The sequence below is a fragment of the Silurus aristotelis genome (assembly GCF_946808225.1).
Source record: "Silurus aristotelis genome assembly, chromosome: 24".
NCBI lineage: Eukaryota > Metazoa > Chordata > Actinopteri > Siluriformes > Siluridae > Silurus > Silurus aristotelis.
Genome location: NC_139597.1, coordinates 12105203 through 12124501, shown reverse-complemented (window position 1 = coordinate 12124501; position 19299 = coordinate 12105203). Strand labels below are relative to the sequence as shown.

At 41.7% G+C, this 19299-nt stretch overlaps 1 protein-coding gene across 4 annotated transcripts in view; it reads left to right on the top strand.

Moving 5' to 3' along the window:
* Positions 1–19299, top strand: part of tbc1d22a (TBC1 domain family, member 22a) — a 188100-nt gene that overhangs the window by 98821 nt on the left and 69980 nt on the right. For all 4 annotated transcript variants that reach the window (XM_083528470.1, XM_083528471.1, XM_083528472.1 and 1 more), the window contains one exon: positions 18668–18743. In XM_083528470.1, the coding sequence (XP_083384596.1) occupies positions 18668–18743 (76 nt within the window). The remainder of the gene's footprint in view (positions 1–18667; positions 18744–19299) is intronic.

Sequence of the window (19299 nt, the reverse complement as noted above, 5' to 3'; positions counted from 1 at the left end):
GAGAAAAAAAGGTGTATATACAAAAGGTGTATATCTGTTTTAAAAGGAGAAAATCCTGACATTTCTGCCTATCGAGGGAGCGAATGAATGAAGAATGAAAGGAATTTGCTGCAAGTATGCTGAAATTAAAGAATTTAAAGAATTAAATATTAAATAAAAAACTAACACACAGACACACACTTTATATATATATATATATATATATATATATATATATATATATATAATTACCCAAATGAGGTCTAACAAATGTAAACGTTTTAATTACATTTTTCTATTTATTTAATTTCACTATAATAAAAAAGTTGCATTCATTTGGTTTATTCTATTTTATTTTTTATAAAATATTATTTCATATATCATTTAACCAAGCAGGTCTTATATAAAAATGTTTTTTATAAAGTTTTATATTAAAACTTTTGATGTTTACAAATGCTAATAATAATAAGCTGCGTTAATTATAATAATAATTTTCAAAAAGATACGCAGTTTTATGTTCCGCATTCTTTCCTCCTATCTGTACTGAAATTGACCCGAACCGTGAATTCTGCGTACCGTTAAACCTCTACCACTGACTTTGGCGTGACGCAGCACATAAAACCCCAGTATGAGGCTACACTCAAGATGCTGGATCATCCTCCTAGTTTTCCTCCCAGTTACTCAGAAGTCAGTGGGGAAATGCCATGTGGTTCCAGTCAGTGTTTTTTTCTAGTTGTTTTTTCCTCTTGATGAAAGACTGCGTAATTACACCTGTGGGTTTGAAACAGCGCTCAAAAAAAATTGACTTTTCCCCCTCATACACGCCGCTTTGTCTTTTTTTCCTTTCTGCCACACACTGAGGGTGCTGATGATCGTCCCCTCCACAGTTGGAGGTCATTTATATTCGGCGAATCACCTCTCGTTCCTGGCAGTAGATTAAAATGCATTCGGAGCCCCAGAAGCTTTTGTGCTGTATTGTCACTAATTACTGCGGTAATTTGTGTATACAAAGCGGATCCTCATAAGCTCTAATGACTTTCCTCGGCTCATTGTTTTTTCCTTCACACCTTCACGTACACGCCATTAATGGCATGCAGCATTTGCTCGCGAGTTGTTAGTGTCACCCAGGTCCCTGCGTGTCTCAGTCTCCGTCTCCGTCTGCCGCGTACGTGCGCGTGAACCAACACCTGCAGTCGATTCTGGTAAATTCGTCGGTTCAGCAGGGAAAGCCACGCGTTCATTAGAAGCGATGTTCCGCTCAGCGGCGTGCAGTTACACCGCTTTCACATCAGTTTGAACCCGAGTTCGCCAATGTGTAACAGCTTTTCTTCTTTCCTGGTTAAATGATCCCTTTTTGTCCCTTCAACTCAAGATAAAGCGAAATATCAGTGTGACGAGGCACCGGATGCGGTCTGATACAGTGACGCCTCGAAACGCTTGTTTCATGAGATGACAGTTGAGTTTTCAGCACAAAGTGAAAAACAAGCTGTGAATTATAATGAAAACAATACAAAGAAACCCCAAAAACATAAATTCACAATTCTTCAACATTTTTAAACATGCAGCACCTTCACTGAGCAGGAAACCAAATCAGCAAAGAGACTGCTGTGTGTGTGTGTGTGTGTGTGTGTGTGTGTGTGTGTGTGTGTGTTTTTGTGTTTTTGTTTTCCATCTAGTTCTACCCCCATACACAGCTCTCACACATACTGTATACAGCTTTCACATGCACAACACTCTCACACCTGCATCTCACACACATACAGCTGTATTGAACTCGACTACCCCTGAACTTCATTCAGCTTTGACTTCTGTCAAGACTTTTCCCTGCATCAAGAGATGGACATGCAGGTCCAATAAAGAGCATAACTCAAAGCTGTGAGTCCGATCACATCGTGTCTAACAACCATTTTTTACTCTTTGTTTGTCTATTTGCTTAAAAGACAACGCCTGCGTCTGCGTTCTCTCGGCTCGTCTGCGTTCTCTCGGCTCGTCTGCGTTCTCTCGGCTCGTCTGCGTTCTCTCGGCTCGTCTGCGTTCGCTCGCCTCGTCTGCGCCCTCTCGCCTCGTCTGCTCCCTCTCGCCTCGTCTGCGCTCTCTCGCCTCGTCTGCGCTCTCTCGCCTCGTCTGCTCTCTCTCGCCTCGTCTGCTCCCTCTCAGCTCGTCTGCTCCCTCTCGCCTCGTCTGCGCCCTCACGCCTCGTCTGCGCCCTCTCGCCTCGTCTGCTCTCTCTCAGCTCGTCTGCTCCCTCTTAGCTCGTCTGCTTTCTCTCGCCCCGTCTGCGCCCTCTTGGCCCGTCTGCGCCCTCAAAAAATGGAACGACTCGCATATTTCCTACCAATCACACGGCGAAGCTCGTCTGCGCTCTTTTGGCTCGTCTGCGCTCTCTTGGCTTGTCTGCTCTCTCTCTGCTTCATCCAAATAAAATAATACATTAATAGCCACTGAGGTTTTGTGTAGGTGTGAAGAAAATGAACCTAAAAAGAAAGTTTATAGAGTAGGGAAATCAGGACGTTTTGGAATTCAGAACCTAAGATGACCCCCAAAAGGTTTTGCCGATGTCGAGTCTTTCTACATCTCCTCCTGTAGTATTTCTCCAAACTGTTTCTACAAAGGCACACAATTATACAGGATGCCTTTGGATCCGATAGCATTAGCATTTCCTTTCATTTGAACTAGGAGACCTAGACCTGTTCCAGCATGACACTGCCCCTGTGCACAAAGTGAGCTTGATAGAGATATAGCTTACTTGGTTTGAAGTGGAAGATGATGAGTGGCCTGTTATAAAGCTCTGATCTCACTTCTACTGAGCCTTTACCTCCAGACCTCCTCACCCTTCCTCAGTATCTGGCATTACTAACACCTTTGTGGCTAAATCCAGAAAATAGGCAATTCGAAAATTTAGGACACCTTTCAAGAAGTTCTTCTTTATACATCTTATTATGTTTGCATTCATTTTGCAGGGTACAGGCTGAGCAAAACTTCATTTGTGGAAATTGCATTTACATTTATAGTATTTGGAAGACCTTATCCAGAGCAGTTGAGGGTTAAGGGCCTTGCTCAAGGGCCCAGCAGTGGCAGCTTGGTGGCGCTCTGATATTTTTCTTCTGACCGACAGATCCAGAGTTTAATACCATTGAAGATATGTTTGCATTGTTTGGAGGGGAAAAGCTCCTGCTATAGAGCTCTTACCTCAACTCTATTGAACACCTTTGGGATCAATCTCCATAAGCACACTTTGAAATCTAGTCTTCCCTAAAGAGTGGAGGGAATTCTAAGAGCAAAACGGGACTAAAAGTCGGAATGCGATGCTTAAAAAAGCACATATCGTACTTATGATCGAACTTTGGCAAATATAGTGTACGTTTAATGCTTTGGAAGAGATTGACATGCTAGTTTCCCGTTTAGTTTTATGTTATGTTATGCTTTCCATTCTCTTCGAAACAAATACTGCTTGTTTTGTTGCTTAGAAACTGCAAAAGCACAAACTGTTCTGTCATGAGGACATACGGAAAACGTAAAAGACCGCTTTACCGCCGACGCCTACTAAGGGTTCGATAATGTTCATGGCCTAGAAGTGAATTATCAGTTACTATAGAAACTATATTGTTTTCAAATGAGTACATCAATATGAACCTGATATGAACCGCCTCTTTTAGACACATGCTGGGGTTCATCAGCGCCATCTGACCAATCAGAATTGAGCACCGAGCGGCGCCGTGTTCCAGCGTGTAACATTTTCAAGCTGAGTCTGCGTTGGTTGCGTCGAACGCGCTACTTCAAATCCGTTTCGGTCCGTGCTTAGGTAATTAGATACAGTTTTGATTCTGTGGGTTGAGCTCTCGCTGTAGCGTGCCGCTGAGCGCGTGGGCGTGACAGTCAGACAGAGGGAGTTTTGTTTGTTGTTTGGCTGTCGCCTCTACCGTTTAATATTGAATGATGTTAAACACACAGTGTGGCAGGTGGAGCTTAGCTGCGCTCAGGGGAGAACACTGTTCGCAATTACAACAGCTTAACCTTCTGCCTGCCACTGCTCCACTTTAACCCTTCGACTCGCACGCCATCGCAAAACATCGATCACGTTCCTCCACCCAAGTATTAACGGAGGGGATCCTGTCAAAGTCCTCAGTCGTTGTAAATCCTGGCACACTGACTGTAATATCCTGGTGCCATGCAGGGAAGGTTCACAAGCTCTTTCCCACAAAAAACCTGGTGGATTAAGGATGGTTTTTATAAAGCGAATCAGTATCTTTTCTAGCAAAAGACCCTCACAGCATGATGCTGCCATTTTCATGTTTTACAGCTGGGATCGTGTTCTTCAGATGAAAATTGCTGATTGCTATGGATTATTGAACAGTTTTCATCTCATACTACCAGCTCCTGCAAAAGGCTGGTGATCATCTACGAACTGGTTTTTTTTTCTCTCTCTCTAATGCTAGGTTTAAAATAGGGGTTCATCACGACAGCCATCGCTCCGTAGGACACCATTACTACTGATAAAAGACGTGCGCTACTTGTCGTACAACCACAAAGAAGCCCTGAAACAGGCCTCCAAAACCAGACTCCTACAGTCAGTTTTAAACCTTTAAACAAATGAAGGCATCAATTTGTCTTTGGTCAGCTTTGGCGTTGAAAAAAAATGGATTGATTTTATTAGTGCATGTGAACGCATTAACACTGTGTCCACCTTTATGTTTAAAGAGTTTTCAGTAAGTCTTCATGCTTCCAATATTAATTCATTCCGGTGCATTTCTTCAAGATCTGTAAGTCGTCCATTCATACAGCAGCAAATGTGGAGTCTGGAGGCAAAATGATGATAGCAGACCTTTCATGCTGCCTCATAGATAAATAATCAACTCAGCAGGGGAGCAAGACGAAGATCATACACTGTCAATTTAGCAAGAATGAAATTATTTTCCAACTTCAGAACGGTTGCTTCTTACAATTTATTTAGCTGGAAGGAAAAAAAAAAACCCTGCTTATTTTGACTTTAAATTACCCTCTTCTCATTTATGTCAAGTTTCTTTATTCCTTTTCTCTGGAGCTGCATAAATATCCCCGACATTAGTCATTACCGTGCCGCGGCTGCGCGTAGCCGCTTATCTCATTTCTGTTTATAGATGGAGCACGGCATTCCCGCAGATATTCACAGCTGGAGTAGGCATTGATTTTGTCGAAAGCCCAAAATCAGTAATAGTTTTGTTAAGCCAACTTTGGCTTCGCTCAAGCACGTCATCTCCAGTCCAGTATGAAGAGTTAATAGAAGCATGCTTGCCTGATTGTTGGACTTGAGCTCATTTACACACACACACACACACACACACACACACACACACACACACACACACACACACACACTTGCAGGATGCAGTAGAAACTCTAGGATGGAAAGCCAGCTAATTTGGATAGATGGCAAATTTAGATTGGTAGATAGTTGGATGGATGAATAGACACTTGAATGAATGAATTGCTGATTTCATGAGGGATGAAGAGACACACTTGGGTGAATGGATGGATACGATGCATCAGTGAAAGGGTAGATATACACTTGGATGTATGGATAGATGTACAGGTAGATGGGTAGATATGCACTTTGGTGAATGGATAGAAACTTGCTGGAGTAGGTGGATAGATGTCTGTCTACTCATTCGCTATGCAATCGGCAATTCATTTATTCAAGTGTCTCTCTTCATCCATCCAACTATCTACCTATCCAGATTCTGGATGGAGGGATAGTTAAAATAGGAAAATGGATAGATTCAACTTGGATGAAGGGATAGTCACAACAGGTAAATGGATGGATAAAACTTGGACGGAGGGATAGTTATAACAGGTAGATGGATGGATCTAACATTTGGATGGAGGGACAGTTACAACAGGTAGATGGATGGATAAAACTTGAATGGAGGGATAGTAACAAGAGGTAGATTGAGAGATCCAACACTTGGATGAAGGGATAGTTACAAATAGGTAAATGGATGGATGAACTTGGATGGAGGGATAGTTACAACAGGTAGATGGATGGATCTAACATTAGGATGGAGGGACAGTTACAACAGGTAGATGGATGGATCCAACACTTGGATGGAGGGATAGTTACAACAGGTAGATGGATGGATCTAACATTTGGATGGAGGGATAGTTACAACAGGTAGATGGATGGATCTAACACTTGGATGGAGGGATAGTTACAACAGGTAGATGGATGGATCTAACACTTGGATGGAGGGATAGTTACAACAGGTAGATGGATGGATCTAACATTAGGATGGAGGGACAGTTACAACAGGTAGATGGATGGATCCAACACTTGGATGGAGGGATAGTTACAACAGGTAGATGGATGGATCTAACATTTGGATGGAGGGATAGTTACAACAGGTAGATGGATGGATCTAACACTTGGATGGAGGGATAGTTACAACAGGTAGATGGATAGATAAAACTTGGATGGAGGGATAGTTACAACAGGTAGATAGATGGGAAAACATTGGGGTAGACAGATAGAACACTTAAATATATGGATAGATTAAATATTTGGGTAAATATATACACACACACACATATATATATATATATATATATATATATATATATATATAATTTATATATACTTTTTCATGAATAATGAGATAAAACATTTCAGCAGCTCTATGGATACACTCTATACACGTGACTGGTTAGATAGACTTATACTTGGGAGAATGGATGGATGTGCAGTTGAGTGGATGGGTAAATGGATAGATAGATCGATATTTGTGCGGTTGGTTGGCGACTCAGAAACGGATATAAAACCAGTTCGTAAAGGAGACCTGCATACATTATTTCTGAATTTCTCTCCGTTTTTCTCATGTCGTCTTGTTTTCTCATTAGCTCTTCACTCCGGTATCCTGCACAAACACTCCTTTATTTACTCCTTTATTTCCTCTCTCTCGTCTCGAAGGCTTCCAGCTGTTGCTTTTGCTTTGTTATATAAACATGTGTACCTAGACAACAGGAAATAAAGAAATTGACTGACATTGAATGAAATAATAAGGAAAGATGATGCAAGAGCTGCGTTTTTTAGAGGTTTTTCCCCCTCCCATTTTTATGCTGTTTTTTTCTTTTAGAGGTGCGAATGTTCTAATAGCAGCTTCGCTTTCCCACACATTCATTACTTTGATGATTATATATTAAGCTCATGGCATCACAGGACAGTTCCTGCTGAGAATTTCACTCATTACGCATTGTGTATGTTTTAAGTCAATGCAATTCCAGAGCACATTCAAGAGAAATAATGACCAAACCATAAAGAAAAATGCAGGCTGAGAGAAGACAAATTAAGTAGACGAACGGAATTAATAAAAGTCTGCTGTAGATAATCATGGAGCACTATTGACTTGAAAATCTTTTGTGACATGTCAGAGTAGATGCCTTTACCCCTGCATGTGCTTACTTTGGGTCCTGTTAGATCTTGGAAATAAGGATAAAAGAACTATCAAACATAAAGCTAAACCTGTCACCTATGCCATAGATATATATTTATGTGCATGATACATATATACTTGTGTGCATAAAGAAAAACCCTGGACACCTGGCATCATTGACACCTAGACAACTGGTAGATTGAGCATAGACACCTGGACACCTGTGCTGATGAATACGTATTTGATGCCTTTGATGCCTGGATGCACAGACACATAGAATACTGGTATTAAATGAATACAGAAACCTGGTTGGATGGAAACATAGACACGTAGTAGGTGAAGCTATAGACATCTGGTTGGCTGGAAGTACAGGCAACTGGTAGATAAATACATGGACACCTGGTTGGATACTCGGGCGCAATTTACGGGTTCTCATTTGTCAAGTCAAGTTTATTTCTATAGCGCTTTTCACAACAGACATTGTCTCAAAGCAGCTTTACAGAAATCAACAGTCAAGGTGAATGGTGTGCATTTATCCCTGAGCAGCCATGGCGACTGTGGCAAGGAAAAACTCCCTTAGATGTTATGAGAAAGAAACGTTGAGAGGAACCAGACTCAAAAGGGAACCCATCCTCATTTGCGTGACATCAAGAATGATTTGGAACTTAACTAACATCAAGTTGCGGATTATCCTAAAATTGTTAAATTTTTTAAAAAACACATTATTGTATTAAAGTGACATAATGTCTAGATGAATTTAATAAGGGTACCATAGGGGCTGTGGGGGGGTGCGTCCAAAATTTGTTTTATTTTTTTCCGGGGGAAAATACTGGGTGAAGTCTATTTTTGCTCTCAGAAAAGCCTCGGTTGTTAATGGAATGGATTTTACAAGATGTTAGAAACATTTGTTTAAAATTCTTGCTCATGTTGACACATTTATTATGCATTATCATGTTGAAAGAAGACATTAGAAGATAGCAATCTGTAGAAGTGAACGTAAACACCAACTATACTGAAACAGACTGTGACATCCAGGTGATATTAATTGATATAAATGGTCCAATGAGTGCCAAAAAAATTATTCCCCACACCATTACTCCACCTCCACCAGCCTGGACAGAGAATACAAGGCAGGTTGGGTTCATGGTTTCATTCTGTTGGTGACTAATTCCGACTTCAGCATCTTTGCAGAAGGCTCAGCAGAAGACCAGATTTATCAGACCAGGCCACGCTTTTTCAGTCTTCAAATGTCTAGTTTTGGTCCCGCAACAACTCCAGCTTCGTCATGAAAAGCCCAGGAGATTAGCAGTTATGGAAATATCCTAACAAGCCTGTCGTTCACCAACGTACACAAATCCAAACGCTCCGGAGTCACATCTTTCCACATTCTAATTTGGAAAAGAGTTGGAAAAAGAGTTGGAAAAAGTAATAAAATATTCTACTCCAGCAAAATACTATTTATTTATTTATTTTTTTTTTTACTTAAGAACATTGTGAAGTTACCAGCCAAAAAATCTGCTCAAGTAAAAAGTAGCTCATTAAAAATATACTCAGAGTCAAATGTACGCAATTTTTATTTGGTGGGGAAATTCTAGTGTAGTTAAAAACGAAAAATAAATACCCAAGGGAATATAAATCTCAAAGTAGTTGTTTCTAATGAAAGGAACACCTCACATAATAAAATGCAATAATACATTAATTAATAAGAACAAAAAACACGACTTAAATCCTATGTGAGATATGAACTTTCGCATAAAAAAAAAAAACAAAAAATCACCTTGTGCAAGGGTCACGTTTTTTTTTTTCTCCCCTGCATTATTTTTCTTTCTTTCCTTTTTTACTCAGTAATGGATGCTTTGAAATGTAGGTAAGTAAAACGCTTCAAACAAAACACAATGAAATTCAAATGAAAATGCTGTTATAGTAACGCGAGTAAAAGTAATTCGTTACTTTCCACCTCTGCTGATGGGTGATGCTATGGACATTACCCGACGCTACACGCCATATCTGCATGATTGTTGTGTTGCACTCCTGCCATATGATTGGCTGATTTTGATGATGCATGGAATGAGGTTTACTAATAAAATGCTTGCTGTATTTGCTTCAGTATCTGGATGGATAAACATTTGGGCGACTGTATAAATACATAAATACACATGAGTCGGTGAATAAATAGTTACGGGTAGCCGGATGGAACATAGCCTTTGGTAGATATGCTGATAAATATTTGATATGGTTGGCTGGAGACTCGGTATAGGATATAAAGCTAGTCCTTAATGGAGAAGTGTGCACTCCATTTCTAAAATTCCTCTCCATCTTGCTCAAGTCTTCTCTTGCTTCGTTATTCGTTCTGCACCCCTTTGCACAAACATTCTTTTTTCCTTTGGTGTCTCGCGGATGTTGCTCTCACTTTGCTATGGAAAAGATCATCTAGACAACAGGAGATCAAAAAGAATTGATTGACTTGAACAAAGAACGATGACACGATCTGCAGCCCTCGGATGGAGTCCCGTAGATGTGAGAACGCTCGAATACTAAAAATAACCCTGAATTCCCAGACATTACGTCATGACCTCATTGGACAGTTGATATTTGGAGAATTTGCATCATGCATCAAATCCAATTCCAGCAAATCTGGAAGGTGCAGATCTGTAGGGTGCAAATCCGAATAGCTGGAATTCAGTCGCAACGTCCGGAAGGGACGAATCGGACAGATCCGAGTGGATAAGAAGTTGCTTGACAGTAGAAGTGTGTCAGGCAGCAGGAGTGCACGTACAGCTCAGCAGAGTCAAAGCCCAGGTTATTCAGTATGCTCTTATTCTGTGAAAAAAAAAAGTGCAGGCACCAGGTCTCGCTCTGGCAGCATATAACAGTAGTGTGCGTATGATCTATATTTGCTGCTTTGTTTGTACGGGGGATATGGTGCTAATTAACCGATAGCCTCAGGCACGCCGTTTGGATATAAAAATGGGACGGATTTGGCCCGTAGGCTGCTGGTTAGAGACGCCTCACAGCTCGGGGTGCATTAAAGTCCATGCTGTGCTGTAACAGTCAGAAAGTAGGCTTAGCTCCAGTCTATAAATTATCCTGGTTTGTGTCTATAAGGTTAATGCTCCTCTATACCTCCCCCATTCCCTTCTCAAATATGTCCTGTATCAGTTGGGGTCTAGGGGCGTGAGTCGGAGGATCACAAACTAATTAAGGTCGTGAAGCGGCACAGCCCCTGTAAAATTGTTTATAAACCATTAGGGGGGAAATGTGGCTCTCCCTAGTGTCCGTTGAGCAATTAGAGCCAAGGTCAGAGCGGCTATGATGTGCGTTCTCCCCATGCAGAGCAGAAGTGCTGCTGTGGACAGAAAGTGGCATTTACACTGGGCCAAACGCTCAGTTTTATTAATTTCCTAAATAAATAGGTGCCTCTCGGGGCCCTTTGTCTGTGAAATGCACCTTCAGTGATATTAATGAGCCTCTTGCTTATTTAGCCTATTTCTCTCTCTCTCTCTCTCTCTCTCTCTCGTTCTCTCTCTCTCCTTCCCTTCCTCCCGCTCATTCTCCGCATGCTAACTAAGAGGAAAAAGTAATGAAACCATTTACCTCACGGCGCTCGGGGGGGTTTGTTTCAAAGGCAGAAGTGGAACCTATGAATGTGGCGTAAACATAAACGAAAGAGAAAAAAAAGCATGCGTATCGTTCATTCGGGCGAAATTGTCATCTCCAAGCAAATATCGTTCTCTTTTGCATTCCCATTAGTAGCCCACACTGTTCCAGATCGTGTGTCGGGAATAAAGGCTGGAGGTGTAGCAGGATCTGATGTGGTTTGATATCATCATGTCCCTATGGATCTGTAGGGAAACTCTGTTGCATGATTCTTGTCACGTCTTATCTTTTTATTTTTTTTAACGCCGTGTTTAGTGACTGCGCTAATTTCACGGCTCCTTCGGAAATCACTTTAAACGCTTTGGACGTATTAATCACTTTCGGAGCTCGTAATTCCACTGATAATCCGTTAAATATTTGCATGTGTTTATTGGAAACATTGACCTAAATGGAGCCTCGGGCGCTAACGATTTGATTTGGCCAATTGGTTTTCCGCTCTGTTGGAACAGTGTATTGACAAAGTCTGGGACTGGAGCGCACACTGACACCCACTCAGCCAGTCTATTCTTCCATCTGTTACATAGTTAGCATTGATTGGCGTTTGGTCCCTGACACTCGGGCACCGTCCTTGAGGACAGAAACAGCAGGCAAGTGGAGAAAAAGTGTTCGGAATCATCAAAGTGGATGGTGTGTGATGCTTTGGCACTGCCCCTGTGGGTCTCTTTGGGAATACTGATGAGGCTCTGCACTGGGTTGCATCATTGTTTTTGGGCATATAAAGGCTCACTGGGCCACAGCAGTTCGGCCCAGCGCAAGAATAGACCTTCTTTTAGAGTTCCTTTTCCCTTTATTTTTCTTTCACATTTTCTTCTCTTTTACCCCAATCCTAATGGTGCTGCGTGTTGGAGCAAGAAGCTGCTTATATATTGTCTCAGCATTTTAGCTGTTGTTGTGCGTCGGAGGTGTGTTCTGGTGGTGTTTTCTTACCCCGGTGCCCTCTTGCCAATTATATTCAATCAGAGCCTATTGAGAACGCGAGGGCTGCAGCAAGAAAAGTCTGGCCGCAGCTTTCTGCTTCACTCTTTTTATTGACAACTGTATACCTCTGTCTCGGCTCACTGAGCTCCTCCATTTCTCGTCCGCCATGTTCTTTTTCACGAATGACACACACACACACACACACACACACAAAAAACCCACCCTGTGAATAAACTCCACTTTACTGCTGTACACGGACTCCCCTCAGCCGAATGCAAGACGCGGACGTCGATGTTAGCCTCTCGAAAGCCCATTAAGATATCTGAAAGCTTTCTTGATCGTTAAGCCTCCTAATGAATAGAAGATAGACAAGCATAGGAGAGAGAAGTGGCGTCACGCTGGACGGTGACTTTGAGATGTTCTGGAGATAAGCTCATGATCCTGTTTGTTCACACAGCGAATAGCTGGATTATTTTCTGATAAGAGGAGAATGGGTTGGACGGATGAAGGGGAGGGGAGAACGGCTGGACTGATGGAAAGCTATCAATAGCTAGAGTGCAAGTATAAAAGCCTGCTCTCCCAGCCGAGTCACACTGAGAGCAGTCCGCTTTGTGCACACTGCTTATCAGGGTTGTCATCACAGCTACAAATCCTGTCAGTAGTCTTGTTTTTTTTTTTTTTTTTTGGGGGGGGGGGGGGGTTATATTTTGTATGCAATGTGCTGCCCCCTTACCTCCCTTATTTTATCCGAATAGGGCTTTCATCCCATAATTGTACTATTTTATTCTCTACGATAAAACGTCAGAGGCCTCTTCTCTTCACACATGTCCATGTTTTTTGTACTTAATACCCAGGAGAGAAAATGGCATTTTGCCAGAAAATGCCACAGTGGAATCAACAAGCTTATAAGCACCGCCAGTGAATGACTTGTGTAAGTGCAACAAAATGGAGTTTGCTCTCGCCCAGCAAATCTTGTTCCCGGCCAAAGCATCAGTAAGATTCCCTAAATAGGAGCAGCCATGGAAACAGCCAACAGGCCAAATAACATGATGGAAAATAGCAGTTTTGTCACTGTTGGTGGCTTCACTTCTCCATTGCAATAAGCCATTGTTTGATTCAGCTGAAATTTGGACAGTCCCTGAGTTCGACTTACGACTTTTTGTTTTTTATCTTTTCGATGACGATAGCGTTACGACAAAACTGTACAAATATAGGCAAACCTAGCAGTGTGAAAACGCTAGGAAAAGTTGGGGCGCTGCCAGGATGTGCGCATCTCCCGCCTTGCGAGATGTCTCACTCCCGCAAGCAGTCAAAGCCCAATTTTCGCTCTCGACTCGCTCCTCTTTATCGCCATTGCTTGACCCTAAAACAGATCGCATTGATTCGTCTCAGCAGCTACAATCGTGCCTCTTTCTGCTCGTTCCGTCCGGCTCCGCCCTGCACTCCTAAACCGACGCTCGTCTACGTGTCCGCTGACACATACGTGTATATACTGTAAAGTTTATACACTGTGGTAGAGACCCTGCACAGGACTGTTTTCCTGATCCTGCTCCCGCTCAATTTCCGACCATTTCCGCATGCAGTGCTCCTGCGATTTTTGTGTCCACTCCTGCAAACATTCTGTCCCAGCTTATAAAGATTGTGTCAAAATGTACATAAACGTTAGGGCTACGATTAACTTCCAGAATAATAACAGACATAATAACAGACAAACTGATATTTAAATAACGCAATGTTAAACTGAAGCACCACACATGACAAACATAACATTTTTTTTAATTGGATCCAAAAAAAAAACCTGATAAACAACTTGACAACTAGCGGGATCTGCGGGAAAGCGGGAATCGCGCTGTATTTGTTTACTCCCAATCCCAATGCAGCCGACTACATTATGGTACTGTAAATTGCGCTGTTTTGCTAAATTACGCTTTGTAATTAGTTTAGATAATTTACAAATATTACATTAAAAAAAATAAATGTTACATTATGTTAAATAATTATTTTTTAAAAATGAATTCATTAGTTTTAATTATGTATTCAACTTTCCCGCATTATAAGGACAAAGGTCTGTTCATCTTTAGTCCCCATGGAACAGATGTTAAGACTTCTCGGCCGTGTCTCCAATACCTGTGCATATATAATAAAATTTCCACATAATTGTGGAGAAATGGATGCCATTCGGAAGTCGTATTCGCCATGTAATAGCGAACTCTGCAGAAAACCACACCAGGCAGTCAAGCTTGTGATTGGACATCACGAATGTGGTGTGCTTATTCTGATTCATTTCAAGATGGATGACTTTTGTTAGTTTTTTTCTGCTTTATTCTGTATTCATAGATATTGTGAAATTTCCATGCATTTTGGTTTCCGGCCCGGTTTCTATCCGTCTGTGGTCCCATCGCTGTGAAAACCAGGTTGTTTACTGCTCTTGGGCTCTTAGATGTGCTACAGCCGAAGTACTTCATTACTGCAGAGGAGCTTTAATAATGCAAATGTAATTACCAAAGCCTATGGGGCAGGCTTAATGCATACTTAAGACTAACCTCCTCTCTCAGTGCTGAACAGGTACATGACCTGCTACTACATGGCACACAGCAGGGAAGTAACCGAGGCTCTCCTTTTGTGTCTTCAATCTAACTGACCTCGAGTCGTCATCAAGGTCACGTGAAATCACGTTGGCGCCTGGTTGGAATTGATTCACTGGGCGGACTGTACTTACGAGTCCTGGTCCGATCCCAGACCCGAGAACACGAGGCCCAGATCTGTCTGGAGTGGGACAAATCTTACTGGAGAATGAAGTAGCCACGGATGGTTGTATAGTCTTTACAACAGTGACGGCATCATAGATTAAACCGGGATACATCAAATCTATGATTGAACGGATAGTGATTTGTTCGGGAACACTTTTATTAATAATATTTGTTTGGTATTATTGTTAATTTTGTACAATATTCAAGTGAAAAGTACCAAAAGCAGGAAAGTGTAGCATGACTGGAAACTCAGGACATACGATTACAAATAGAGTATTCTCAGCGGAGAAACGCAAACGAGACGATTCCAAGTCCATCGTTATTAAAATAAAGAATGTTTCTGTTTATACAACCCGTTTATCAGCAGGAGTGCGGATTGCTTTCACTGATTCCAAACGGTCATTTTCTTGCCTCACAGGTTTCTTCTGAAAGAATTTTCCTTGTATATCGAGACTTTTTTTTGTCTGTTTGACTATTATTGTTTCTTTTGTATTTCTATACTGTACTGTATGTATTTGTTCTGTGTCTCCGCTTCATATTTGCGCAGCGTTTTTGCTGCTGTAAAATGTAAAATTTCCTCACTGTGGGACAAATAAAGGTTTATCTCATCTCAACTCTAATCTTAAGAGTTGAGCCCAGGTTTAATTGGGATCATTAGGATCGCACAGCGCCGCAAGTGCGAAGGGGGGATCGTAAACGAGACCAGATCGAGACTAATGGTGCTTACCGTTTAGGGATAAACACACAAACAGTTTTGTTCTACAATTCTGCTTTGAGACAGTGTCTATTGTGAAAAGCGCTATAGAAATAAACTTGACGTATTCCATGTATGTGATTTTTCGTCATAGACAGCAAGTTGAACAACAACAAACGTGAAATTATGCGCAGAAACTGGGCGAATCTGCCACAGAAGCGGTCGACATATGCGATATATGACATAAAGGAGGACGAGAGATCAGACCTTCAACAAACTCAACCACCGAAAATGTCATAACCAATAGGCAACTTGTGCATGATGATCGCCGGAGAACGAGCCGCATGATCTCACTTCCGCACCTCATGCACACTTCGCCCTCTTCCTGAAGATGAAGCTCCATCTCAAAGGTCGCTGTTTTGACACCGTTGCGGAGATCCGGCGCGTAAAGCAGAAGGTGCTTCGAAAAGACATCACGTTGAAATAAAGTACTTTCTTTTAAGTATAGCGAGTTGTTTTTTTATACCGCCTCGTAACATGCGCAAACGTCCACCGAAATCCAGTTGTGTTCAGGATCATAGTGATGCTTGTAGTTTACTCAAGGTGGCTCCTGGAAGTGCATTCAGGAACAGAAATAAGAAGAGGAAGCATATGTTGGAATTTTTCCTTCCAGGCTACTATCTGTTAAACCGTATAGACGATTCAGGTGGAGTGTCAGAAATCACAACCTGCAAAATGACAGTATTTTTTATTTATTTATTTTTTTATATCGTTGGACTTGTATGATGTAATGCACCCGGTTTTTCCTCTCTATTGCAATTCACCTGCATTTCAAAACATCAAATGTGTTCATCGTGGCAGCACGCTCCCACTACTTTAACACACAGAGAGAGAGAGAGAGAGAGAGAGAGAGAGAGGCAGGCTCCTGCAGAGATAGATTATCCAGGCTTTGGACGTTAATGTTCACTGAGCCGCGTGTGATCTCGAGGGTCATCGCTCCAGCTGAAGAGTAGGTTCAGGCTTGCGAAAGTAGGCCAGGCACGAACAGTTCCATCTGTTTTTTTTGTTTAGTGTTTTTTTTTTTTTTTTCTTCTTCTTCTACCGTATTTAGGGTTGCTCCGCCAGTCCTATTTCGAGGTCACGGAGAGAAGAGGAGAAAAAACTTGAAGAGAAGGAAAAAAAAAAAAAACGTCCAGCCACTGGAATCACTTTAAGTGTCGGGATGCAGCTTTCTTGTGTATTCATCCAAGGCACGTCTGGAGAGCAGTGGCTGCACAGCCTGAAGGACAGCCGCAATTGTTTATCGGTTAATGACTTCTCTCCCCTTGTGGGACGTTTGCTGCCGTAGCTGCTCCCAGGCCACATTAAAGCTTCCTCACTCTCTGAAGCCTCATCAAAGATGGAGACACACACACACACTCTTAACTCTTAGACACACTCAATATCTGTCTGCCCTTGTGATTCGGGGCTGCTTCTTTGTCGAACCAGAATGCTGGCACCTGTTGGAATTGCTTGTTGACTGTGCATGTGTGCAGAGACATTAGGAGTTTTCCTAACAGATTTAATGAAACTACAATGTTTGATTACGTTGGCTTTAGGGGGTGTAACTCTACCCGTAATCGGACCGAAATTTTCCGGTACAGGGCTTTCGGTTCTCTACACATGTACCGAATACAATCCTTTTTCCGTGCGGAACATTGTTCAAATCCGAGTTCCCTCGGGAACGTATTAAGTTTGTTTAGTCTCCGCCTTTCACACTTTAAAAGCAAAGCATTTTCTTTATTATTAAACTTGAAAACAAAAAAAAAGCCGATTTTGTTTTAAAGAATTTCTCATAAAAGGAAACTAATGCGCACAATTCTTGAGGAGACGGAAGGAATGAAGACATTTGTTCAAGTATGCTGAAATAAGAACAGTTAAGTAGATCCTATCTATAGAAAATTACATATTCAATTTAAAACACACATCTGTATTACCCAAATGGGGTCTAACAGATGTAAACAATAATAAAAATATATATATATTTTTTATTTAATTCATTTAATTAGTGCCAGTTTCTCAATTTAATCAATATAATATAAAGTGTCACATTCATTCGATTTATTCTATTCGATTTTTTTTTTTTTATATAAAATATAATTTTTATATTTTTAAAAAACGTTTTCAAATGTAGAATGATGTTCACAAATGATTATACACATTATAATAACAATAAACTGCGTTAATACAATATAAAATAAATAAAAAACAAGCGGAATCATGTTTTGCAGTTTCCTCCCCTTAGCCGTACCCGAATTGAACCGAGCTATGACATTAAAACCGAGGTACGTACCGAACCGTGAATTTTGTGTCGATGACGTGTTTTCCAAGATCGCCCTTGTGATTTGGGGTGTAAGTTTTTTCTCGCACCGGCGCTCTTTTCTGAGTAGTTTATATTTGTGCGTGCGGAAAAGCGAGTTCTCACCATTGCACTTGTTACATGCCCACAAGCACACACTTCACTCTCCAGCAGCCCTGTAATTGCTGTGAATGATGGGTCTTCAGCCACTATTGTTTATCAATATCCCCGTCTAGCACTTTAAGCACGGTATTCATCTTCCTTAACCCTCCGCATGCGGTACTCCAGCGTTCGCTTTCTGTGAAACGCTGTGAGGTCAACAGCTAGCTGGCACATGAAATCAGCAAGGAGGGGAGACGGAGGTGTGGAACAGGATTCCAGAGTGGCTGTCTGGTCACGAGGGCCGACGGCACACGCCGAAATGAATGTGGTAATTACGCTGCACTGTGGGCCGCAGGACCATGATGAATATTATCACTTAATTACTGGGCTTACTATTCCCAGCACGCAGCTTCACTCAGTACGTACGATCACTCTGGCCTGCGTGTGTGTGTGTGTGTGTGTTTGGTATGGACAGTTATGCTGCTTGTCCACAAAAAATCGACTATACCCACGGGCCGTTGTGTATTGTGCGTCTTTGTGCGAGTGTGTTAAGCACATTCTTGATGGTCCCATTTCCCACGCTCGTCATTCCGCTGTAAAAATCCCTGAGGCAGAAAGACATTATCATGTAACCATCGCTAATGGATTCTATTTTACGCGATCAATGACTTTTAATTGCCGCGACGTAAACGTATTGTAAACGAGCGCTCCGCAGGGACCTGTCAATCACATCATCTTCATACCTCAATATAAAAAAATAATAAAACCAATGCACAATCTGCTGTATTGTAAATGGTTTTAATTTTTTCCTTCCTCCTTTTCTCAGGATAACTACACGTTCGCTCAGCCGGGGATCCAGAGAAAAGTGAAGGCTCTGGAGGAGCTGGTGAGCCGAATCGACGGTAGGTACCGAAGGTTTGCCTCAGTGTGTCTGCTGCCGTCCTTTTTCTCCATCTCCTGGCATCAACCCTGAGTATTTTTTCAATACAAAACACAATCATCCTCAAGACCCAGTAGCGAAAATATCAAGTTACAGGCTCATGGAATTTGTGAATTATCTATTGATATTAATGACAGTATCAGTGATGATGATACTCTTGGGGGGGGGGGGGCGCTGTGTGAGTATTTACAGTAATAATCATAATAGAAGAAGAAGAAGTACAGTGCATAGCTGCGTGCTCTTTCACCTGTAGTAGTAAAGATGGCATCATTCCACACTTCCAGCTACTCATGAACATTCAAACAAATGCTGTACTAATAAGATTGCCGCCCCAAACATGCCCGACCCCGAGAGCCCATCCCGTACGTGCCCGAAGACGAGCACGCACCCTCCTGTCTTTATGCATTTTGAGGAAAAATGCATGAACAGGCAATCAAATGTCTACAGTTTCTGGGTATGTGTGTTCCTCGGTTTATTATGTAGCCTGTGGATATAAAATCACAACACAGTTCTGGTTG